Raw genomic sequence first — 26,783 nt, forward strand, 5'->3', positions numbered from 1 at the left:
TTACATAGATTCAATGGGGGGAGCCCACTGCTTCCTTTGGTCCCTAAGCACTGAAATGGTCACCTCTGTCTCGGAGCTCACATCCTCTTCACCAGAACACCGTTGTAGGAAAGCTTTAGTTCTGAGAATTTTGACCATCTGAACATTTTCTCCTTGAAACTTTGAGAGCTGCAACTGGATTTTATTTTCCAGGTGCATCAACAGTGCCAAGATGGTATCTGCACCAGGAGTCCTGGGAAATCCAGCAACAGGATGCACTCTCCAGCATGCTGAACAAACGGAGTCCATTGGCAGCAGTAAGCGCAGAGTGACCGAGGAGTGCTTCGTCAAGGAGGACAGCAAAAAGAGCAGAATAGATCTAGTGGGTGCAGGTGAAGAGAACACATTTAAAGGGACCCAGGAAGCCAGTCAAGCCCAGAGGAGCTTACAGGGTCAACCCCCTGAGTCTGTGGGAATGAAACCCTCCAGAGAGCAAGATCTGGTGGCCCCACTGGGTAGGAAATGGCTTTTGTACTGGCCTTTTAAAACTTCCTAGCCTTTTCCAGCAAGCATTCCAAATGAAGTTTTATTATCCTAACAGCCTGAAAGAGACTTAAGCCCTATTGATGCTGTTTGTGTGTTTAACTGGAGCACTTTTTTTTTTTAAGAAAAACTCTGAAGCTATGAGTTGCCACCAAGTGAATGCTCTCTTGACAATATTTTTCAGCATATTCATAGTGTAAGAAGTGAAAGTCCACTCAAATCATATTCTCAGATGTTAACTGAATACAAAGATGTCATATTAGTTAAGTTAATTTTAAATTAAAAGCATCAGCCGGGAGCAGTGTGTGCTTGCTGGTAATCCCAGCTACTCGGGAGGCTGAGTCAGGAAGATCAAGAATTTAAGGCCAGCCTTTGCAACACAGTGAGACTTAGTCTCAAAACAAAACAAAACTCTCCCAAAGTATTAACACTCAGTAGAGGACCTGAAACAAGATAAGTGCTCAAGAAACATGTTGAACAAATATCAAGTATTGAAAGCAAAGCTGTTATCTACTCCCCTCATTGAATGCATGCAATAATAGCTGCATAATAAATTAATACATGGAAAATGAACAGGTTCATGGCCAGCAAATTTTAACAGCAGCCGTCATGGAGAAGTAAAAAGAATACTGGGAGAAATATTATAATAGAGTAGTTACGCATGTTAGGACTAATGTTGATATGGTCTAGAGTTTAAATACACAAGATGGAAGGTGAAAAGTGGAAGAAATTCGATAGCTGTAGAATACACACTTACCTCGTTTTATTGGGTGTTTTATTTCCAGCCAGCCAGGAAAAATTCATCTCTGTGACTTAAATGTGTCTTAAATAGAGCCTAAAACGTTTTGGAAAGTAATATATAACATCAAACATTTCAGTGACATGAAGAAATGTTTCATTTTTCCTTTTTTTCTCTCTCTGCTTTAATTAAAATAACAGAATATATCAAGGGGCACTTTTTAAAAACATGGATCAAATAATTCCTCATGTTTGAATTAAAATGGTCTCACTCAAGCTTGGAAGTATTTTTTTTAATTGTTTGTTTTTATGGGTTCTTTTGTTTTGTTTTGTTTTTGATGCTGGGAAAGGAACCCAGGGCCTTGTGCACATTAGGCAAGTGCTCTGCCACTAAACTGCACCAAGTTCATTACCTGTTTGGACTGTACTGGGCTTGGACATTTGCTACTATCTTTTGACATTTCTGAAAAGTGGTTCGGAAGATGGTATGAATGATAGTTGGATAGTCCTGACATTCTTTCTCAAAGAGGTCAGATATTACCTTTATTAATCGCAGGTTATAATATGAAATGGATTTTTATATTCCTGGATCATTCAGAATAAAACAGAAGGCTCATGATATTTAATTATTAAATGAGCACATTTTTATTATGAGGCTCAATGCTAGATGCTAAAAAGAGGTCAGACTGCTTGACAGACAGCCCTTTTTTCCTCTCACCTTCTAGATGACATCCCTGCTCCTGCTGCCCCATTCGATCATCGAATTGTGACAACCAAGCAAGCAGCGGTCAACAGTTTATATACCGTGAGCAAAACAGAGATTTTGGGAGGGTAAGTCATGCTCAATTGGAACAGCAGAGACAGACCTGAGGGCTTCAAAAACGTTTTCCTGAGAACTAGAACATTTATAGACAGACAAGAGATTTCATCCATTTCTGAAAATTGTCACGGGTGCCGGAAAGGTTGATGTGGTCCCTAAACTCCACATTTATTATCTGCTTTTACTTCCCATGTTGTAATGTCTGAAAGTAAGAAAAACCCAACGTGAGTCACCAGAAGATTCTGAAGCTGTTCAAAGCCATGGCTTAAACCCCAGGAGACAGAACGTAGAAATGAGTCACTGCAGTGTCTTTCTTGTGGCATGTGCAAAGTTTTTGTATCATTCTCCATTTCTACTGTTACTGTATTGGTTACTATTATCCATTCTGATTGCTTGCTTTCCTCACTGAATTGCTTATTTGAGGGACACCGAAATGCATGCTCTCTCCCTAAAGAAGAAAGATTATGGGAGCACATTTAGACTGGGAGATGTTTTTTCCTCTTCTACTTCATTCACAATTGCCTCTATGATACTTGTAACTCAAAGCTTCAATTATAAGGTTTGCTATCATCAGCATGTCTTTGTATAAAAAAAAGAAAAGGAAGAGGAAAGCAGAAAATTTACATACATACATACAATATTTACTTACCAACACATGGGAAATAGACAGATTTCTGCAATTAATTACTGGGGTGTAATTAATTGATTTCAAGAGGTCCTTTCTTCCTCTTCCCATCCATATTCCTTTTGCCCCTGCCACATGGAACCACCTGAATGTCTTCCTTGGTGATCATGAGAGAACTCCCCATGGGACATGGGGGTGGGCGGAGGAGAAATGAGGATTCCACAGCATGAGCTGGTGCCATGGAAGTCTGAAGTATTTGAGTCTTCAGGGATTTCAGTGGCAAGCCAGCAACTATTTCTCTGAAGGAGAATAGTTATTTGCAGAAGAGATTTTGAAACAATTCCCAGGGTTTGTGCTGTTTTTCTGGCTAAGGTTTGTCAATAGTGCCTCTTCAACTTCCTTTCTGCCCGCTATGGGCACCATTGGATCTGCTTTGGTTGCACTGAAGTCTAGACCAGCAGCTGTTCATCTCTTGTTCTGGGCTCCACTCAACACTGGCAGCCACAGTCTGCTCAGCAAACTAGTTGAGTGCATGTTGCTGCCTTCAAGATGTGAAGGGATCATTGAGTACTGGCCTCCTTTTCGGTGGTAGGAGGGTCAAGATTCAGCATCTGACCTTTTCCTTTTGGTAGAGATGCTATAAGATGCCAAGGATTATTGGATCTTCAAAAATTTTTTCCTGTTTTAGTCTGCTGCCCTGTGGCCTCTAGGATATTTATATCCCTGCTATAGTTTGGATTTGTAATGTTTCCCAAAGGCCCTTGTGTTAAAGGCTTGGTTTAACAAGCCTGTGGCGCTATTGAGAGCTGGTGAGACCTGTAGGAGGTGGGGCCTGGTGGGAGAAAGTTAGGTTCCTGGGGGTGTGCCCTCGAAGGGGATATTGGGATCTCAGTCCCTTCCTCTCTCTCCCTTTTTGCTTCTCTGCCACCATGAAGGGAGCAACTCCTCTGCCACATGCTCCTCCTATGACATACTATGCTGCCACAGGCCCAAAGCCACAGGCCAAACATACATGCACTGAAACCTCTGAAACCATGAGCCAAAACAGACCTTTCTTCCTTTAAGTTTTTTTTTTAATATTTTTAAAGCTATACATGGTCACAATATCTTTCTTTCTTTATTTTTATGTGGTGCTGAGGATCAAACCCAGTGCCTCACATGTGCGAGGCAAGCGCTCTACCACGAGCCACAACCTTAGCCCCCTCTAAGTTTTTTTTTTCCTTAGGTATTTTGTCACAGCATTGAAAATATGATGAATGCTGATGGTCATGTTTAGTTAACATGAAGTTATTAGTCTGGTGACCCAGCTTGAATACTGGGAGGTGGACTCATCATTCAAAACCCTTGCAGAACAAATATTGTGAGAGAGCCACAGAGTGGAGATAACCCTGGTGTCAAACTGTGGTGGCTCACCATTGCTGGGCCAGGCAGTTCTAGGCCATTGCTAATGATGGGGGGAAAGTACTTTCTTAAACAATGATCACAGAGGAGGTGCCTGGGGCTGTATTCATATTCTCCAGTACAGGTTACTCGTAGAATGGTGGTTGGAATTGCACTTACCCCCTGGCTATGTTTATAGTAATCCAACATCATTCTCCAAGCTCCACCTGCTTCTGCCCTGGGTAGGAAGCTGAGTTGACTGGAATGTGGTGGCTGTCACTGCCCCGCCTCTGTCAGGTGTTGCTATCATCATCATCTCTGCAGGCTCCAGGAAAGTGTCCTTGTTCAAGTTCACTGTGCAGTTAGGGAGGCTTCCTTTCATTCCTTGCCATGACAGCCACCATTGCACACAGCAGGGTCTTATCTATTTTACCTTACTAGATAAGCAATCAAAATAAGCAACTCAAGTTTAGAAATTGCTCACAAGTGTGCATTTTGGAATGCGATCACAAAGGTATGGAGATATATTAGTTTGTTTCCTGTTACTTCAATTAAATACCTGAGACTGGTCCTTTGTTAAGGAAAAAGGTTTACTTAGTTCACAGTTCCAAAGATTCAAGAGCAGGGTGCCTGTCATGACTTGCCTCTGATGAGAGTTTCCCTGGTTGGTTACATCATGGTAGACAATATCAAAGTAGGAGAAAGTAGAAGAGTTAGGGATCACACCATGAAACAGGAAGAGACACTAGGTTTGCTCTTTTATAACAACCCTTTCATAAGAACTAACCAGGATTCCATAAGCACTATATCAATTCCTTCTGTTACTTCTTATTAGGTCCCACCACTTAAAACATCTCCATATTATCCCCCAACATTGACATACTGAGGACCAAGCTCCCAACACATGAATCTTGGAGGCACACCCTCAACCTATATCATACCAGAAGCACATATGGATTGACTCCCAAGCTAAACTGAGATAATACTCATTGGCAACAAGGCAGTATGTACTTCAGAATCATATGTACCCATATGTGATATCATTTTTACATCTCTTTTAAGTTCATATGCAGTTTCTAAATGGATTCTGATATACCTGCCCCACAGACTGAATCATTCATATGCTTACCCAACCCAGTTTGTTACATTCATATATATTCAGAAAGATTCTGTCTTGTCAACTACTGGTTCTGAATTTTAGTGTGCACATGAATCATCCAGAGAAAGGGTGAAATGCAGATTCTTGGGCCTTACCCTGAATTCCTGCCTCCATAGTAGTTCTGGGGTAGGGTCCGGAATACTACATTCTTTTTTTTTTTTTTAAAGATAGAGTGAGAGAGGAGAGAAAGAGAGAGAAAGAGAGAGAGAGAGAGAGAGAGAGAGAGAGAGAGAGAGAGAGAGAGAGAGAGAATTTTTTAATATTTATTTTTTAGTTCTCAACGGACACAACATCTTTGTTGGTATGTGGTGCTGAGGATCGAACCCGGGCCGCACGCATGCCAGGCGAGCGCGCTACCGCTTGAGCCACATCCCCAGCCCCGAATACTACATTCTTAACACGCTCCCTCCTGGGAGATCTGACACAAGTGACCTAAACCACACCTTGACTAGCGCTGTACAGAAGTCCAGGGGGTACAGTGGGTGCACACACAGGTTTGCTCTTCAAGTTCAAAAGAAGAAAAGCCCCAGAGAAACTGCCCTGTTGGTGTGGCAGTGACTGCCGGGTTCCCTGACAGGTAGCAGTGTCTCATTCTGTGCTGTTCTCTCCTTTGGCAGGGGGCGTTTCGGCCAGGTTCACAAGTGTGAAGAGAAGGCCACAGGCCTGAAGCTGGCTGCCAAAATCATCAAGACCAGAGGCCCAAAGGACAAGGTGAAGGGCGTGGGGTGGGGATGGGGGGAGGTGGGTGCAGGAGCTACCCTCCTAACCATTCTCCAGCAACTAAAGCCCTGTCTCCTCTCTCTCAGGAGGAAGTGAAGAACGAGATCAGCGTCATGAATCAGCTGGACCACGTGAACCTCATCCAGCTCTATGACGCCTTTGAGTCTAAGAATGACATCATCCTAGTCATGGAGTAGTAGGTGTCCCCTCCTGCCCACTCTCCTTTACCCGCCTCCTCTACCCCACTCACGACTAGGAGTCTGCAGCTCCAATCTGCCTCAGCAGGGTCAGAATCAAACCACTGCACCTTTGGATCTGATTTGTCTGAATCACATGGTTGTGTCAGTCTCAGAAGGCAGACCACTTAGAGAATATGCATCTCCCAATGCGACGTGTGGATAAGATGGAGCAGGGCAAAAATGGATACAGCTTTGTATCTAAGCTATATTACCACGAATCAAGCTTCCATTTTGTCCTGGGTAATCTAGAGGAAAGCGACTTTTGAATTACATCTCATTTCCAACATATTGTCATTCCCCGCCTTGTCCTCCAAGAATAAGTTCCAAGTCCCCGGAGTGGATGCTTGAAACCAAGGACAGTACTGAGCTCTCTAGTTACTATATTTTTCTTATACATGCATACCTATGATAAAGTTTAATTTGTCAGTAACTAATAATAAAATGGGACAAACATAATATGCTATAATAAAATTATGGGAATGTCATCTCTCTTTCAAAATATCTTACTGTACTACACGGTCCACAGTTTCCTGTTGGTAACTAAAACCCCAGAAAGCAAAACTGTGGACAAGCAGAGATTACTGTATTCATTAATACAAAGCTTATGTCAAATGCTTGATGAATAGAGTGAGAAGCTTCCATTTAATCACCTTTGTAAAAACTTAATGACTGGTTGGTTAGAAAATGAGTAGTTTCAGGCTGAGGATGTAGTTCGTTAGTAGAGCACTTGTCTAGTATGTGTGAGGCCCTGGGTTTGATCCACAGCACCACAAAAGAAAAATTGAGAGAAAGAACAAAAAGAAGTTAGAATTACTCGCCTGCCTGTCAGGCAGACAGGAAGGCAGGCGAGTAGTTCTAACTAACACTGAATCAATATTTACCTGCCCCGCCATTTTGGGTTTTGCTTCTTGTTGTGCAATAAAGTATCTTATATAGTAAAGTATCATTCCCATAGAAGCACTTTGTCCCTGCAGCTGGTCTGAGGACTATGTCCTTAGAGTCCTCGTTGTCTCCAGCATTGAGCTGGAGCCACTGATGGAAGAGTCTTTGAGGTTTTCCCTTTGTAAAATTGAAGGTATGTACAACAAGAACCACCCAACTGAGATAGCAAAGGAGGCAGAGAAATAACTATGCACACAGCTTTTTTTTTTTTTTGGAAGAGTTAGAGGAACTTACACACCAAATTGCCACAAGAAAAGCATGTGGTGGTCCAGGGCTCAGAACTAAACACCACCTCTCTTCCCTCTGTAGTGTGGAGGGCGGGGAGCTGTTCGACCGTATCATTGATGAAAACTACAACTTGACTGAGTATGATACCATCCTGTTCATCAGGCAGATATGCGAGGGGATCAGGCACATGCACCAGATGTACATCCTCCACTTGGACCTGAAGGTAGGGCATGTTTTCTGTTCTGCCAAATTTAAAGCCTTCCCAACCCTGCTCCCCACCCCATCTTGATTTGTGGGCCTTGCCAGATATACTCCAGCTCAGGAAATTTGTGGTGTCATTGGTTACATTTTCAGGATTTTTTTTTTTTTTTTTTTTTTTTTTTTTTTTTTTTTTTTGGTATGGAGTCTTTCTGTATTGCTCAGGCTGGTCTCAAACTCCTGGGCTCAAGTGATCTTCCTGCCTTAGCCTCCCAAGTAGCTGGGACTACAGCTGTGTGTTATCACACCTGGAGAAAATCTGGATTCTTATCTCATTCTCAGCTTCTGCCCCCATCTTTAGGTACTATGCCTCCTTTTAGAGGCTACTGTTCATTTGTAACTTGCTTGTGTTAAAGAAATCATCAGTGGGGGTAGTTTCCTGAAAAATTTAGAATTAAAGCTGCCACTACCACCACCACAGTGTTCTCATCATCTCCTCCTTATTATCAGGATATGTAGGTGAATCCACAATTCACAATTCCCTAGTAGTAACTACACTTTCCAGGTTTCTAAGAATCCCCAGCACTCCCCTGAACTGTTTCAGGAAGCTCTGGACTTTGGGATCTACTTTCCTATGGGCTTGCCTGAGCACTAGTAGAAACTATGGAGAAGGGAATGTAGGGCAGCCAGAGGGCAGGACTCCAAAGTCAAAGAGCAGAGAGGACAGGGCGGGGCACCATGCTGGAAATGGTGGAATGCATAAAAGATGCCAAACCACTTCCTTTCTCCTATTATTTATTACCCCTTCCTTTTTTATCTCTCTCAGTATGAAGCCCCTAGAATTGAACTGTACACAATTCCAAACTAACTAAAGATGGAGACCGAATAACACTGACCAAGCCAAATGTTGCAGCTATGAGTCAAAGTCCATCTTGTGTGGCTAGATCATTTGTTCATTTCCCTGTTTGCACAGCATGACAGTGAGATAAAGTATGAATTCTATATGATATACCATCTATTGCAAGTCACCGGGGATTGTGCAGCTAAATAAATCTAGCCTCCTTAAATAGCTTTCCATGGGCCTCTCTTCTACAGCTTGGCTTCCCTCGCTGTTGATTTATGTGCCTTGCCTTTCCCATTCACTGGTGCACAGAAGGAGGGCCAGAGGAAGTGGTATATAAAACGACAAAGTCAGAGGTCAAAAATCATTAGCAAAGCCCTTGGCCATGAACTGAGTATGATAATGCATATTTTCATGGTGCATTTTCGTTGAGTGTGGATATTCTGCAGATATCCCTAAAGGGATTTGGTTGGCAACTGGAGCCAGGAGCTGGCCTATCATAAGTCAAATGACTCCATCTGTGGCTTCATAACATTGATTGAGAACTTGCAATAGGCAGTTTTAGTTATGCCTTATGTATAGAGATGATAATAAAGGTGACAGCTGGATGGGTCATTAAGGACTAGCTTTTGCAAAAGCTCCTTGGAAGGAAAAGGGCCCAAAGTATTGAATGTCTGTCACTATACAGGGGAGAGGAGAAGTAACTTAAAAATGGTCTCCTTTATATTTTTCTGCTCTAAAAATCATATCCAATGAATATTCTTTCATTTCACATCATAAAAATTAACTTTTTGAAGTGCCTTCTTGACATTCTGCAAATCAATCCCCCCCCGCCCCCCGAAGGCTATGATCCCTGAGGTGAGCTATGATCCCTCCTAAGGGATGGGGGAATGGAATCTTGGCATCCAAAGACCTGGCTCCTGTCCTCAGTTTTCAGAGAAGAGTTGAAACTAGAGTTTGAAGGTGTTCAGCTCTCCTTTAAAAATGTTATTTCTCTTTTAGAGATAATCTTGACTTTAAATCAAGTCCTTTATTTCTCCCAGACCTCATTTTTTCATATCCCAATAAATATAGGTCCCTTTGTAGGACATTCTAGGGACACTGGCAGTAGTGCTACTTACCAGTTTTGCTCCAACTTTGTCCCAGACTGTCAATTTAGCAGGGTGAAGTCTTACCTGAATCTAACTCAAAGGAAATATTAGTCAAGGGCTTCAGGCATTGAGACCAAACTCAGCAAAACCTTAGGATTTCTGAGAATGAAGAATGAGTAGGAGGAAACAGCTTTGCTTTAACATGAGACTTTCCCATAGACAAAGCGCAAAAGAAAAATCTAAAAGTCAGGAGAGTTCACGTTATATTGCATATTCTGGGTGGTTAAGCGAATCAGGCCATTTCTCTTGGAACTCATAAATCTTTGGATGAAATATGCCTCCAAGCAGGGGAAATTCATACTTAATAATTTTAGGGGGGGCCAATGTCACATCTAGCTGGCCTCCACCAGTCCATTTGGGAAGTCCTGAAACAGCCTCCTCCTTCCCTCAAAGAGGCCTCTGCCTGAACTCATGCATTATGGTCAACTGCGAAGCTGTGGAAAGGGACAGGCAGGGTAATGCAAGGTTGGCAGTGTCCCGGCAACCTCATCCACCACATAATTAAAGGAGAAAATACCCACACAGACAAGCCAGCCCCCAAGTGAAAGGCCTGATATGTTTTTCCTGAGCATCGTTGTATTTTTAGTTGTGGTTCAAGGACAATTTGAGTAAAGGATTGTTGTTTTCATTGCTAATGTGTCTCTTTCTCCTGGCAGCCTGAGAATATCCTGTGTGTGAATCGGGATGCTAAACAAATAAAAATTATTGATTTTGGATTGGCCAGAAGGTATGTCTATTCGGACGTAGGTGTAAGAATGGATTAGGGGGCGTGATCGATGATCGATCTTTGCAAAGTAAATCTGATATACTCCTTGGTTTCACGTCCACATTTAGAATTAACTTTATGAAATTTATATTCTCCTTACCTTGTCAAATTTGAGATTTGTCTTTAGAAGTCTCTATAATGCATGTAATAAAAATATGATAAATTTAAACCTTGTATTAGGTATGAAGTTTATTAAGTTAGAAGCCACAAGTTTAACATTTTTAAGAGTTTGTCTTGGTCTTTTATATTTGTTCCATCAGTGACAAGCAGATTTACTTTTAAAATGTTAATAATTTTAAAAAGATTGCCAAAGGTTCTGGCACATATATGCTTCTTAAGGGAATAAAGAGTTTACATGGACACATTAACAATTCAGCACATTAACGATGCATATAAAATGGGTGTTGTAAATTATTGCAGTCTTTTCCTTACTCATCAACACAGGCTTATTCAAGCCTGTACATGTCAAGGACTGTATCGTTTTACATTATATTCTATAATTTAGATGTTCTAATTATTCTGAGTGACTTTTGCCAAAACTGTTTCAGATTATTACGGTCTTGTAGTATAAATTTTGACTCTTGAAACCCCTGAGACTTCTTCACAAAGTCTGGTACAAAGACAGGATTTCTTTTAAAGTCTATTTATTTTGAATTTGCTGGATCGCTGAAGTTATTCTGTCTCATAGACTACATCTCTTTTCTGTGATCCCAATTTTGAAGTTTGGATTGACACTCTCCATCCTTCCATCCTGTCTCCTCAATTTCAGATACAAACCCAGAGAGAAGCTGAAGGTAAACTTTGGAACCCCAGAATTTCTTGCCCCTGAAGTTGTGAACTATGATTTTGTGTCCTTTCCGACTGACATGTGGAGTGTGGGGGTCATCGCCTACATGCTGTAAGTCCCTGTGCAGGTCTCTCTCACACGCTTGGCCTAAATCTGTGCATATTCTAAGAGGTTTAGCTATTTTTGAATAACAGCCCTGATTTAGGTCATTTAAAAATAACAACGTACCATACTCTGTGGCTTCTTAGGTTCTGTTGAATCCTGTGGGTGAAGAGTGAATTCTCCCCCACCTTATCTGAAAAAGTGAATGTGTGTGTCTTCACAAATCACTTTGAGTGCTGATACCACCTGAAGCTTTAAAAGGAATTAAAAAGAAAGAGAAAGACTCGGTGGTGACACTCTTGGTGTTGTCTTCTGAGTATACAACAGTACTTTTCTAGCTACAAAATGCTTTAACAAGGAATTACTTTCTTTTGAAAATTCATATTTCATTTTTTTCACAGTTGCTTTTGTTGAATTAGGAGTTCAGTGGGGGAGGTAAATATTTCCTTGTTTGTAATGATATATTATTAAATTATTCTCCATTGTTAGGTTATTTTCCCCCTCTGATTTTTAAATGACAGAACCCAAAAAAGCAAACTGTCTGTAAAGGTTTTGAGGCTATTTAAAAAATACTCACTCTGGATCCTGCACCTTGTAGACTTAGCGGTTTGTCCCCTTTCCTGGGCGATAATGACGCAGAGACACTGAACAACATCCTGGCATGCAGGTGGGACTTAGAGGATGAAGAATTTCAGGACATCTCAGAGGAGGCCAGGGAATTCATCTCCAAGCTCCTGATCAAGGAGAAGAGGTAACCTAAGTTCATCCTGTGCTCTGGGAAAAGTAGGGAAACAATATGTACCACTGGGGTTATTAGAATTCATTTCCCCTAATCCCAGTGACAGGAGGCTGAGGCAGGAGGATTGCAAGTTGGAGGCCAGTCAAGTCAGCCTCAGCAACTTGGTAAAATCTTGTCTTAAAACATTAAAAAAAAAAAATGAGAAGGGCTGAGGATGTAGTTTAGTGGTAAAGCACTTCTGAGTTCAAACCCCAAGAAAGAAAATCATCCCTCTATCTAGCAAGTCCATTGAAATCTGGGGCTACTCTGTTCGTGAGGCATTTAGGATTGTCCTTTTATGTCTTTCTGCCTTTTGCAACAAAGCTCTAGCAATCATGGTCTCCCGTTAGGCCCCAAGTTATTCATCTTTAATCCCTTTCACCCATTTAAGCCAAATGCATGGCTCTGGGCAGCTGAATAACCACCATTTCATTTGAGAATCTATTGGGGGCCAGATGGTGCCACGTGCTTTTTAGATATTATCTCTTTTAGTCACCATCTTGCCTCCTACTCCAAGAGGTAGAAACTCTGATTATTACTATTTTATCAATGAGACTCTAAGCAGTTGGCCCACAGTCACATGGCTTTTAAGGGGCAGAACTGATACTGAAACACAAGTTGACCTTCCTCCAAGGCCACACACTGAGCTGCTATGTATTACATGGCCTTTTAGTTTCCCTCATGCTAAAACCACATTCATTCAAAGTTCAGTGGATAAAGAACAATATTGAAATACAGGGACTTGCATCTTAGAATAATAGAGGGAGAGGGACATTGTGATTAACCTGTCAAACATACTATTTCAGATGGCTTTATGCCTAAACCATGTAACAGTAGGTGGTCTTTAGGATTGTCAGAGCCAGTAATACTTGGTTTATTGTTTTATTGTCTTTTTGACTTTTAGGTCCATTAATAAGCATGACCACAAATCAATAGATTGAGGGATGTTGTGTGGAGTAGGGTAACAGCATGGGTAGTGGGTCTGATGTGGGGCCTAATGGGAAATCCTTTCATTCAAGTATTTCACTGATCATCTACCATAATCCAGCAAACAAATTGGGGCATCGAGCATAGATGTATAAAACCTAGTCCTGCTTTATTTAGTAAATGCATGACCTAATAGAAGAGATAGTTGTTTTTAAAAATCAATAATACAAATGTGGTCAACACCAAGATAAGAACAGAATGGAGTCCCTAAAGGGTGAAGACTTAGCCAGGCTAAGAGCATCAGTCTAAGAGAAGGGACAATTTGTATTGTGATTTTCTTTGTCCTTAATGAAAGGGCACAATAATAGCTAAGGTTATTATTATTATTTGCACATTATTGTACTATAGTCAGTGGACAGATAGAAAGTGCCAACCCTATGAAACTTTGGGGGATGAGAAATCCACAATTACTGTGAACCTATTGTACATATATATTATATAAATATATTTGATCCATCAATCTATCTATCCTTTTATGTATTACCTTATTTAACCTCTTGAAAATCCAGTGGTATATGAACATACCATCATTACTTTACAGATGAGGAAACTGAGGCTGAGAGTCATGAAGCCATGGGGCTAAGGCAGAGCAGATCCTGAGCAGGACCAGCGACTCCAATGCCTATGCCTTGCTCACCCCTGCAGTCTAAGGGCTTTGTTTAATACCTGATGCATCCCATAACATTTGGTCGACTGGTTTAGTCTTGAAGTCAATAGTTGGATAAAACTAAGGTTAAAGTCACATATTACCATGATAGCATAAATTTCTGAGGTACAAAGATAAAGCTGAAATGTTATTAAAAGTTTTATTATGAGTAAAATGTTATTATTAGCTCTTCAATGTTAAGATTTTAAAAGTCTGACAGTGCAGGAATAATCATTTTTCAGCACTGTCCACTATTGGAATTCTCTGACATCTAATAATGGAAATTTATGGTACTAAACACAATCACATTTCCATCTGTGGTTGGAGGAGGTGAGGAGTTTTTTCTTATTAATAACCTCTGTCTGGTTAGGGTCCTGTAATAGTGATGCTGTCAATAATGTCACTAAAGACATATTTCCTCTTCAAATTGATACTTAAATATTTGGCATCTGATGAAGCAATTATATTGACTCAATCCTACAAACTGAAGCTTTATGATTGTTTGAAACTACTGACTTGATATTTTTCAGAAATTGCACTCAGTTGTAGTTTTTATTTTGAAAAGTTATTTTTATGTGATCCATATTAGTACACCAAACAAGTTACAAATTTCAGAATTAGAATGTGATATCATCTTTATTATGGTGTTTATATATGGTTAAGAAAGTATTATTTTCTAAAATTATATAAACCTCTTTTTGTAGCTGCAAAAGGAGATACTTTCTTCATAAAGTATTCCTACTTTCTTCTAATAATTATATGAACCATATTTCCTTATCTATTTAACTCTTCAAAACTTCTTAGTTTGAGCATTAGTAATACATATACAAAAGACATAATACATGAATTACTTTTGTAATAATCAATAATCATTGTGGTTTTTTGTTCTCATAATAATAAATATGGGTTTATTCTTCAACTGTTAGGAACTCAATTTATGAGACTCAGATATCACAAAAACTATTTCTTATATTTGGAAGTATTCAATTATTAACAAGAATTTTGATCATTTGTCTTGCTTGCTTTTCCAATGCTGTTACTCTGATTGGTTGTGATGGTGACCTCTGCCCTCATCCTCAGCACACAATTCTAGAAAAGATACACTTTACTGTGAATTTGACATTTGGCCATCTGGTCTACCAGCACCAAAGATGAGGGACAAATGTAGACCTTGTTTGGTGTGTTCCTACTAATGAGTTTCTTTCCATTTAGTTGGAGGATAAGTGCCAGTGAAGCTCTCAAACACCCCTGGTTGTCAGACCACAAGCTCCACTCCAGACTCAAGGCACAGGTAACCAGGTTTCTTCCTTTCTTCTTTTTTTCCCCTCCTATTTTCTTGTGTTTTGAGGACATAATGCTACTGTCATCTTAACCTTAAATAATGTTCCTTCTAATGCCTTTTCTCATAGTCTTCAAATCTTGTACTAGTGTTAATTTGCTTAAGATTCTTTTATTGAGTATTTTGCATTTAAAAAATAATGTTAATTATGGTGTTTATATATGGTCAATAGAGTTTTATTTTAAGCATAATTATTTATTATTAAATCATTTTATCCTTTACTAAATAAATCACATAAAAATTCTATGTATATACACACACACCCCATTTGGGGTGTGTGTGTGTGTGTGTGTGTGTGTGTTTAAAATATTATATACATACATAAAGTTTTGGAGAAGATATGCTGATAAACGTTCAGGATAAATCCCTCCTTAAAACAATTCAGTATTATAAATTCTTTGCTTACCTGGTTTAATCTACTCTGGGCACCAAATCTTAACTCTGATATTCAGCTTGGTCTAGATGTCCCTATAAGTATATGTGAAGGAGATTTGTACCACAGACTAAAGACTGAAATATTTGTTACAAATAATTGACCCCATGCTCTGGGCTTACTTCTTATAGTGAAATCTTTCTCTATTCCCACTGCCTTACCATTTATATTCTGATTCCTTCATCTATTTCTTTGGCATCGATTTCTTTTTTGAGCTTTAGATTCATATATGCACCTAGGTACAAGATGCTTCCACTTGGATCTTCTCAGCCCTTCTCATCTTCAACCATCTTCCAGAAAAGAATGTCCATTGAGTGGCATCAACTAGACCTCAGGCATCTTCTTTGTTTTCTCCCTCTCCCTCAATTTCCCCATCTCATATTTAACTACCTCCATGTTATGTACATAATATTCCCCAATTACCTCTGGAATCTGCAATTCTCTCCATCTCTGCGGTTGTCCTGGCCTGGGACATTTGTCTCCTGAATTGCTATAGTAGCTTCCTGGCTGGCTTCTCTGCCTCCCTCATGCTGTTTCCATCCAAATAATTGTGGATTCTAGAAATAACACAGAAACAGATGAATAATATTTAAGTAACTTTACTTGGGACTTAGGATGCTCAACCAGAAAAGTTGCACAGAGGGACAATAAGCACTCTATGGCTTCAGGTTCCCAGGTGACAGGCCTGATATGTGCATCAGTTAGCATGGCTTCTGCCATTGCCCCAGCCTGGTGTGTGTGTGTGTGTGTGTGTGTGTGTGTGTGTGTGTGTGAGAGAGACACATTTTTATTTTCTCCACCTTTTCTCCTCATCTTCCCCACTCCCTGGGGTTTTGGAATGGAAATTTTCCCTTGACCAACAAACCTTGGAATGACTATGCTTCAGGTACTCACTTTTTCCACATCCAGTTTTTATTGAAATTAACTCTACTTCTAAATTCAGCATCAACACTGAGTTTTATTTGTGTCTGAATATACCTTTCCTTGATAATTGGTACTGATGCCAAGTAAAAATAGACTTATTACCTAGCCAGTACCTCACCCAGACTACATAAACTGCTTATTAGGGTGACCAACTTATTTTGAGCCCATTTTCCACCAGTGTATTTTTATACAAGCTTATTGGTGTCCAAATACACTTTGACGTGGCAGGACAATATAGAAACCACAGTGGAGAATTAATGACATTATACAGTCTAAAAAGTGTTTAAAAATATTTCTTAAACCATATTACAACAACAAAAAAATCACCTTTTTTGTTATTTCATCCAACTGCTAGCACCTGAGGTGAATAAATATTTCAAGAATAGTGACAATTTTAGAAAAAATATAAATCTCATCATTAAAATTATAATTATGCACCTCTATGACAGAGACTGCCCTAACCGCTTTACAAAAACCCTCATGCCAACCCTATGAAACAGGCACCATTTTCATCCCCATTATGTAGATGTGAACACTGAGGAAGGGAGGGTGAGTTCTAGAGTCTGGAGCTGAACTTTCTTGCTCTACCATCCTACTGGGGAAAAGGGGTGTGCACAACGTTTCCAGAATCATTCTTGGGTTGTACATATTTGATGTTATGAAAAGCCAATATACAAACATTATGTTTTATGTTTTCCAATGAAATACAAGCTAAGTATCCCTTATCTGAAATGCTCAGGACCAGAAATGTTTCAAATTTGGGGTTTTAAAAAACATTTTTTGGAATATTTGCATATAAATAATGAGATATGTTGGGGATGGGACTTAATCTAAACACAAAACTTGCTTATATTTCATATACAAATAGCCTGAAGATACTTTTAGTGCATCTTCTTTTTGACTGTGACCCATCACACAAAATCAGGTGTAGGATTTTTCACATGTGATGTCATGTTGATACTGGAAAATCTTCAAACTTTGAAGCATTTCTGATTTTAGATTTTTGGATTAGAAATGCTCAATCTGTATGAGACTAAATTTTTTCAGAATACTTATTTTTGCAATAATGTTGCTGTGATATGTTCTCTGAATTAAGAATTTACCTTTATACTAAACATTTCTGACCCAAACTACTAATCAGTTTAAATTCTACTTCATAGAATTTAATGTATTTTATGCATTCTTATCTATTTCTTTTAATTGTTTTATGCTTAATAGCATAGGCCTCAATCACATATCATCAGGCCTAATGATGAGTAGGCCTATCATCATTCATTTAAGAAGCATGTTCTTTTCTTAGAAATTAAAGTCCTGAAATTCTCTGTCTTCTGTCTTATGCTCAAGATGACATGCAGTGGTTGCATCTTTTCTTATGTCCCCAACTATATGAACATATCCCGTCTCCCATCAGAAACAGCTCTCACCTGGGGTGGAACAAAGCACTCTAAACCATGAATCAATTAGGACTCTGTGAGTTCTTCCTACAGAACTCCTAAATGCTTTGGGGCCAGAGGAAGGAAATATGAACAAAAATGGCATAGTTTCTTTTCTCCCAGAAGTAAGACACTTTCTAACCTTCTTCCTATTCTCTGTGCTACTACCTTAGTTCACGCCCTTTTCTTAATGAACTAATAAAGCATCTATGAGCTGATAGCCAACCCTCACTCTTTTCCCTAGTCCATCAAGCCATCATTTCCTTAATTACAACCTGGATCATATTACTCCTGGTATGAGTCTGTTTTCTGTCACTGTAACAAATACCTGAAATAATCAACTTGAAAAGAGAAAAAGGTTATTTTGGCTCAGTTTTGGAGGGTTCAGTCCATCACCAATTGGTTCCATCACTTTTGTACCTGTGGTGGGAGCACATCATTGTGGGAGCTCAGGGTAGAACAAAGCTTCACCTCATGGCTGGGAAACAAAAAAGAAAAAGGCAGAGTCCCATAATCTCCTTTGAGAACCTGCCTCAGTGACCTAAAGACCTCCCACTAGGCCTCACCTCTTAAAGATCCCACCACTTCCCAATGATGCCACCCTGTAGACCAAGTCTTCAACACACTGACCCTTGGGGGGGGGGTGCAGTTAAGATCTAATCTACAGCAATCCCTGATTTTTTAAAAAAAAGAATCCTCACACCTCCCCCATTATCCACACCAAACCAAACACACCAACAATCGCAGCTGCTCCAATACATCCTAAACTCTTATTTCTTATTTCTGGACTTGTTTCTACTATTCCTTGTAGGTCAGTCCAAGTTCTACTGATTAAAGCTGACATCAAATGCCATCTTCTTTTTTTTAAATTTTTTATTAGTTGCTCAAAACATTACAATGATCTTGACATATCATACATTTGATTCAAGTGGGTTATGAATTCTTTTTTTTTCCATGTGTACAGATTGCAGTATCACATTGGTTTTACAGCCACGTTTATACATACAGCCATATTAGTGTCTATTGTATTCTGCTACCCTTCCTATTCCCTCCTCCCCTCCCTTCCCCTCCCGTCACCTCTCTCTACCCACTCTATGACACTTTCTCTCTCTCTCTCTCTTTTTTTCTTCCTCACACCATCTTATATGTAATTTTGCATAACAATGAGGGCCTCCTTCCATTTTCCGTGTGATTCCCCTTCTCGATCCCATTCCCATGCATCTCTCATCCCTATTTAATGGTAATCTTCTTCTCATGCTCTTCCTCCCTGCTCTGTTTTGAGTCGCCCCCCTTATATCAAAGAAGACATTCGGCTCTTGCTCCTTAGGGATTGGCTAGCTTCACTCAGCATAATCTAAATGCCATCTTCTTTATGATGGCTTTTCTACATACCCAGACTGGAGGTTCTCTTGTTTTCTTGAATCTCCCTGTGGCACTTACATCACCTGGGTCCGTGACTAGGTTAGAACACTTTTGGGAGAAACCTCTAGTGTCTGATTCATCTTCGAAGTCAGTGAAGTTCTAGTATCACAAGTCCTGGCTCTTGCACTTTGTCAAGGTGGGTTTTGACAAAACACACAAGTGTAAAAATAAGGCATGAGTAGGTACAAATTGTACTGACCCTGACTCTAAATAAGAAGGAAGGGAAGTAATAGTGGAGGGTTACAGGAGTGGACATGTGCTCAAGCTGGACTGTGTGTCTGCCAGGAGGTTGTCAGTAACTTAGGCTTCAAGAATGTCTTCTTAAAGACTGTTTCCTACTCAGCAGGAGATTACTCATTCTCTATATGTCCTCATATCATAAGTCAGGAACTGATGAAAACCGTTCTAATGCTTCCCCCAAATGTCTCCTGGTTTTCCTAGAAAAAGAATCACAGCTCTGATGCTCAGAACCTCGTGACAAAATAGTCCATGGAAGGTGTCCACCTGCAAGGTTGGTCTCAGGTACCCCCCCCCCGCTCTTTTTTTTTTACTATAAGAGCAAAGAAAATTACTCATTTGGGGCTAATCAGGATGGCAATCCAGAAAAGCCCAGATTCAAGAAATCTTGAGAATGTGCTCTGTTTGCCTCTTCCTGCAGAGGCATTTGTTCAAGATGTAAGCAAAAAGAATAAGAAGAAAAAAAATCAAATGTTTCTTGCACGGACATTATGAGAAGCAGAGCCGTATGTCAGTTGGGGTGGGGGTGGGGTGATAGAGGGCCCCAGATTGAGATTGCTGTGTCGGCACCCTGATTTTGTCATTTCCTAGTGGAGCAAGTCCAGTTCCCTGTTGGGTGGGTTGGGGACAGTATCACTCACTGGCTGAGCTCATTAGGGGGCTATGATGAGATAATTCAATAAAAACCTGAGAACAGAGACTGGTGCCTACCCACTAATAAGCTCAGGAGATTCCAGTATCTGAACAGAAACTGTCTCAGGTCTTTTGTTTCTTACCATTGTGTAAACTCAGAAGAAGTGGTACCTTCTCAATCTAGCACCAGGTATGCCTTAGAGGAGAAGATTGAAGAAGGAATACTGCAGTGATGAAGAAGAACTTTTAGAAATACCAAGATTACAAAGGGGGACATTGACCCTCTAGCAGGTCATCTCCCTCATCTCAGGCAGCAAGTCCACAGTATCCTGTGCAGTCGCTAAATTTTAACAACTGCACAAGACTTATGATATACAAGTCTGTGTTCTTTCTGTGCACTGGTCTTAAATACCATCCCCCATTTTTTTTTCCAGTGCTGGGAATTGAATTCAGAGCCTGTACATACTAGTTAATCTTAGACTCCACTGGTCTAGATCCCTTATTCTAATCTGTATTTTTCTGGGCCTAGGGTTTTCATCTACTTTTGACTGAATAAACTCTTGTAAACTGCCTCAAATCTTTTGTAAAATAAGAAGGGGTAGGAATAACTCAGTGCATTGTACTCAAGGTCACAAACCAGTGTTGAGAAAATACTTGGTCTTCCATATAAGGATCACTTACTTATGAGCCTGTCACTTATTTGGAAATCTATGAACAGTCAGCAGAAGGTTCATGCTCTCAATTTACAAGGACCCTTCTTATTTGTCAAAAACAGCACAGGCATTAAAGTTTTGGGATGCATAGGAGGTCCCAGGCCTGGGTTTCAGCACTCTGAGAGCTGCATTTGCTATGAGTCCTGAGAGTCCAGGGCTCAAAGCAGCCAGGCCTCTGTCTGTTCCCTTTCTCCTCCCTCACCCTCTCCCCCAGAAGCAGTTTTGTCCCCAGTCACCACAAACCCCAAGGGTTTGCCACAAACCACCTTCCCACCAGAAATACTGGAGTCACTTTCGAGGCCTGGTGGGAACAAATTCACTGGGTGACAGGGGGGTGCATTCCAAGACTGTCCTGTCGCCAGGGCCTGGCAGGGAAAGAATGAGGAGGAGTGGTGGTAAGAGGATGTAGACCCCCTCCATGATAAAGCTAGCACTTCAATGCAATGGCAGACAGTGTCAACCTGAATAGTGACAGGACACAGAGGGAAGCTGGTCCCCTGCACAGTTAAATACAGCCTTTGCTGGTACTGAATGAGAAGACTTCTCTGGGCTCAGTCATGTCACGTTTGCCTCCTGATGACTACATGGGCTGGCTGCCTTCCACCCCACTTGACCACAGAAATTCACCTAGGTCTCACCTCAGGCCAAGGAAGAATTGCTTCAGATCTGTAGAACCTAGATGCTTCCTAGTTTACTTTCTTACTTTAAATTTTTTTTTTCTTTTGTGGTGCTGGGGGTTGAACTCAGGGCCTCCAGCATGCTAAGCAAGTGCTCTACCTCTGTGCTACACCCCAGCCCCTACTTATTTAAAAAGTAAAACTTAAGATGTGAACTTTGGGAGAAAATGCATCTGAAAAGTTTTTTTGTTTTGTTTTGTTTTTAAATCACTCTTCACAATATTCCCTGCCAGGAGGGTGAGATGAGGTTTTTGGCAAGATGTATTATGAGTGAAACCAAGTTTGAGATAATATTGATTTTAAAAATCTGGTGGTTAAAGATTATGTCTGTGGAAAAAGAACAAGTTCCAGGCCTTATGAATAAGGCATAATCCACAATGTAAATTGAGGCATATAAATCTCCTTCAATTTGTTAGAGGTTTCTTGATGCGTCAAAGAAACAGTCCCAAAGTCAACCTGGCGGCACTTGGCTGTTTCCTCCCTTGCATCTTTTGCCAGCCTCTGAAATATAAATTTCGGACCCCCCTTTAGATCCATAGGAATAATTTAGGGCAGCAGTGTGCAAGCCCTAGGTCAGAGATGTTTGTAAAATAAGTGGAAATACGATCCGCCCTCCACGTCCACAGGTTCATGCCTTCAGATTCAACCAACTGTGGGTTGAAAATATTTGGATAAAACAATTGCATCTGTGTCTATATGGACTTTTTTTCTTGTTATTTTCCTCTAAACAACATAGGATAACAATGATTTACATAGCATTTATATCATAATAGGTATCATAAATAATCTGGAGATGATTTAAATTATGCAGAAGGTTATGGATAGGTTCCTTGAAAATATTGTGCCACTTTTACATAAGGGACTTGATCATCTGCAGATTCTGGTCTCTTTGGGGGGGGGGGTCCTGGAACCATCCCCCATGGATACTGAGAGACAATTGTATTCCCTACGTAGTAACCCGCATTCTCACTTTGATGCTGGAATCAAGCTGACCGTGGCCTGGTGGCAACAGTTCAAGAGCTGCTGAGCTCTAGATGAAACAAAGCGGCTTTGTCCCTCGATATTGCAAATAGTGCTAAAATGTCTTGCATAAGCTAAAAATAAAAAAACAACCTGGGTAAGCAGTGCAATCCATCAAGAGGTTTCTTTTCTCCCCCACCCCCTGCTGCCCCCCCTTTTTTTTTGCTCTCTCTCTCTCTTTCACATACACACATTCATTATATATATAAAAAAAGTCATGTGTGGTTTTCCTAAGGGGCACAACCAACTAATTACAATTTTTAAAGTCCTGCTGAATTAACAAGATTCATATTTTGTTTGCTTTGCAGGAAAACTGCTGCGGTTGCTGCTGCTTTGAGAAGACTTGGAAAAAAACCAGCAGTTCTGATGCCTTGACCCCTATGATGACTGGCGGCTACAGCAGGGGGAGCCCTTGAACTTAAACTTGAACTTGGAGTACCTCTGTGAACATAGAGGGGGCACCAGGCACCCATCCTCAGGGGACTCAGAGAGATCCCCATATCCCATGTAGTGCACGTTGGGAAGATGTTTCTCGGCCTTCTTGAGTTTTTATTTTTATTTTTGGATGTCAGTTACTGGGACAGGAGGTGCATTATGTTCGTTATTTCTCAGATTACTAGAGCAATTGTCTTGAGATTTATTTAAGATTTTAAAACTTGCAGGATGCATTTAGAGGGAGCAAACAACTTCTAGTAACTAAACAATGCCACTTGAGCAGTGATCATATTTTCAGAAAAAATACTGTTTGGCAGACCCTTGAATACTTCCATTTCTTGTTTTGATTTGTTCCAAAATCGGGTGAAGTCAATGATTAAATAATCTACGTGCTGGCTTTCTTAGAGTTCCGAGGCAAGAGACAGCAGACATCATATCTTCTATTTACTCTGACGTCTTCCCCCAAGTGCGTGAGTGTCTTCCAAATGGCTGATTCTGTTTTCAAATTAGTGCAGTGTGTTTTTGCAGCACTCTCCCAGCTGTCCTGTGATGCTCAGCTCATCTGCCTGAAGTGCATTAGTCTGGGGAGGCGATGTGAAAGTTATCTGCTTATGGTTAATCCTAAAACTACAGCCTTTAGGAAGAAGTTCGACAGTCATGGGGGCTGTCCACGAGAATAGCTGGACTTGTGCTTTCTGCAGAAGGACAGTGCTGGCTTCCTACACTGAAGTGACCAGGAAGTAGCTGTCCACTTTCTGTGTCATCAAACAAATAGCACCTACACAGAATCTCATGGGATTTGGGGATTGTAAAGAAAGCAGATACCAAAGATGAGGGGGCTCTCTCTCTCACTTTTTGGGCATGACCATGATTTCCAGCTGTAATCTTATTCCCAAGTTTGTGAACCATTTCCTGACACTTGTTTCATAAGGGACATAAGTGCTACTGCAGGTGGGACTTAGGGCCCAGAAAGACACTGAGATGTGAACAACAAAACGTGCATATTATTTTCTTACAAAGGAGAGACAATGCCAAGACCACTGGAGTCCCCTTGCACACCAACACTCTGCTCACCACTCAGCTTGGGGAACTTTCCATATCCAAATAAGTGTTGGGTTGAGATACCCTTATTTTTAGCCATAAGTCTTTGTAGGCTTCTGTTGTCACAATCAGAATAACTTGGTGGTCCTATCAGTGAGGGCAGATTTAATTCCCACTGTTCTCCATTCTCTCTCACCTCCACTTAAAGCATCCTTGTAGCACGTCCTTAAATAATTAATGTACAACATTCTTATTGTCGTGTTTAAAGTAAAGGGGAGGAAGAAGTAGAGGGAAATGTGCAATTCATTGAAGGTCATGTACTAGGTATAAAACCTACTTCTTTCTAGCCTTCTCTCTAATTATTAAAAAACATTTATTTTTTCTTTTAGCCTATATATTAATTTAAGGTTGGTTTCTCTTATATTCCTGTTATGTGATTTTGCTTAAAATGTTTTCTTTAAAAAAATAAAAGAAACACAAAGACACACACACACACACACAGTCCTGTGACTGCAGTGTTACATTACTGTGCTATGTTTAGCTGATGCTATTCATTGAGTCTGGAAAAATACAAGCCAGAGCATGCATTAATACTCCTAGACCACAGAGACCTGGCACTCACTCAAATGCTAAATAGGACACAAGGGTCTGGTTTGAAACCCCGAGTGGAAGGGCGTTTGTGGTCCTGTGGTCCTTCGGTCCTGTGGCATGAATTCTCTACCAGATTGAGCAGGAGGTCTGTTGCAGGATGTGCATTTTACATCCAGCTTCCATTCTGACTCACGTTGGCAGATGCACTTTCCCCAGGCCCTGCCACACATGGCAGAGACAGCTCAGGTCAAATACAGGCACGATTTCTTTGCCAAATTAAACCATTCAATGACCCTGTGGATGTGATTTAAAAAAAAAAAAAAACTTTTAAAATATTTTTTAGTTTTTGAGGTTTAGAAAGGAAACTCTACTTTGAGAATGAATGCTGTTTGAATTTGTAGTTCAATTTCTACGCTTGGATGGGAAGCCATCCTCATGCCAGCAGGGCGCCTTTTATAGGAGAGCTGAGGATAGGCTGCGTTGTAGAGTCCGTGAGTGCAGTCTAGGGTTAGTTACCATGATGGGGGGATTATCAGTCTAGTGTTCGTCCTGTCCCTTCACTCCACACCCACGAATGGCTGCTCCAGCGAGAGCCTGTCACGTGGTAGATTACTGCTCTGGTGGGGGAAAGGGGGCTTTGCAAAGCCAGGGAATCAAACCAGACACAAGCGTGGACCAGAGAATCCAAGTCTGGCTAGACTGGGGCTATTGTGATCAATTTTTCCAAGGAGTCATCAGGATTTGAGAGGCCGTATTTCTCCTCCACCCTCTTAATGGACAATGTGACTTTGCTCTCTCTCATTCCTTTAGCAAATGGAGGAAGTTAAGCTCTGCTGTGGCACTTCCCACTGTCTGGAGAGAAATAAACCTACAAATTATTAAGAAGAAAGAGTCCCCACGTTTTGTAATTTGGAAGACATCAAACGCTCACCCAGAGTCTGTTGATATTTAAAAACAGGAGAAAAGATGTCATGCTCCCATTTGTTACATAAAAGAACTTTAGCCGGAACTGTCATCTGAGTTAACTTGGGACAATGATTTCCAGGTTGAAATTGGGTAACGCATATCTCTGTTGAGTCCTGTAGATTTGTTTTTAGTTGCTTTTTTTCCGACTTAATACTAATTTGCTTTCTTTCCTTAAAAAAATGTAAATAGGCATGACGCTATTGACATATGGCATATTTGGATGTATGTGTTAAAAGATGTGTGAATAGTTATATTTTCATACATTTTATGGAAATTAGTATACTTTTTTTTCGCGTTTTGGAATCAAAATATGGATTTTATGTTAGGAACAGGAATATCTTGTTTTTCATTTTATTCCTTTTTCCCCCTTCCTGTCCCTGATGCTGCCTCTGCCCTTACCCAGCCATTTGGCAAAGAGTGCCAGTCTGCCTACCCGCACTTGTTTAGTTTGGGCTGTAGACCAGCTCCTTTAGAAAATTCATTTGTAAAATTGTAAGTGACAGGAAGAGGCAGGCAGGGACCTTGGTGGGCTGTGATGGTTAGACTTAGTTCATCTCTGTGGTTCCCGGCAATTCTGCCATCCACAGGGGCTGAAACATGGCTGAGGCTTGCTTCTCAATGTCTCCAATTCTCCCTACTTTGTGTTTGCTTCATCTTCAAATTTTTTTCTCTCTTTTACTTAAGTTAAAACTCAAATCCATCTTTTCTATCATGATACACCACTAAGGCCTTTGGTTCATTTATTTATTATTTTTAATTAATTAATTTTAGGAGGGAGGCATTGGAGATCAAACCCAGGGCCTCATACATGCTCTACTACTGAACAACAATCCCAGACACCACCACTGCCCAGAACTTTTTGAGATGAAAATTTTATTTCCAAGAGGCAACTGATTCAGATGACTTCCTCGCATAACTTGAAATCTGCAGCTTCTGACAGTAGATGTGTTGTGTATGGCTCCCTGCTCCACTTAAGTGAGGCCTGTTTGTATAATTGGGGCATTTTTACCTTCCATGAAGACTTATGACCCAATCACAACGCCCATTCAACAGAGCAGAAAACATCTGGGCCCCAGTGTGTGTATTTTGACCAACTGCTGGAGGGCAGTAATTCCTTCTGATGAGGTTTATCCCTGTAGATAAGAACTGAAAATGGAGTCATAATGTGCTGATTGCATACATCATGTGTATGTTTTATTTCTAAACATAGGAGCGAGCATTCAACTGTATTTCTTTGCCTTATAAAGATGTACTATAACATGTGTCTGTATTATACTAAAGAATAAACAT

General features: G+C 40.5%; 1 protein-coding gene across 9 annotated transcripts in view; it reads left to right on the forward strand.

Moving 5' to 3' along the window:
- MYLK4 (myosin light chain kinase family member 4) overlaps positions 1-26,555 on the forward strand; it is an 82,205-nt gene extending 55,650 nt beyond the window's left edge. For 4 of the 9 annotated variants that reach the window (XM_081295077.1, XM_081295078.1, XM_081295075.1 and 1 more), the window contains 11 exons: positions 193-494; positions 1,986-2,091; positions 5,862-5,955; positions 6,051-6,160; positions 7,455-7,596; positions 10,220-10,290; positions 11,099-11,227; positions 11,817-11,969; positions 14,842-14,920; positions 19,622-19,691; positions 22,769-26,555. In XM_081295077.1, the coding sequence (XP_081151203.1) occupies positions 193-494; positions 1,986-2,091; positions 5,862-5,955; positions 6,051-6,160; positions 7,455-7,596; positions 10,220-10,290; positions 11,099-11,227; positions 11,817-11,969; positions 14,842-14,920; positions 19,622-19,666 (1,231 nt within the window). In that variant the 3' untranslated portion in view covers positions 19,667-19,691; positions 22,769-26,555. Of the gene's footprint in view, positions 1-192; positions 495-1,985; positions 2,092-5,861; positions 5,956-6,050; positions 6,161-7,454; positions 7,597-10,219; positions 10,291-11,098; positions 11,228-11,816; positions 11,970-14,841; positions 14,921-19,621; positions 19,703-22,768 lie in introns of all 9 variants that reach the window. The other 5 variants (XM_081295082.1, XM_081295083.1, XM_081295079.1 and 2 more) reach the window with 4 other exon arrangements.
- Positions 26,556-26,783: the final 228 nt, after the last annotated feature.

The sequence above is a fragment of the Spermophilus citellus genome, assembly GCF_964194105.1.
Source record: "Spermophilus citellus genome assembly, chromosome: 5".
Taxonomy (NCBI): Eukaryota; Metazoa; Chordata; class Mammalia; order Rodentia; family Sciuridae; genus Spermophilus; species Spermophilus citellus.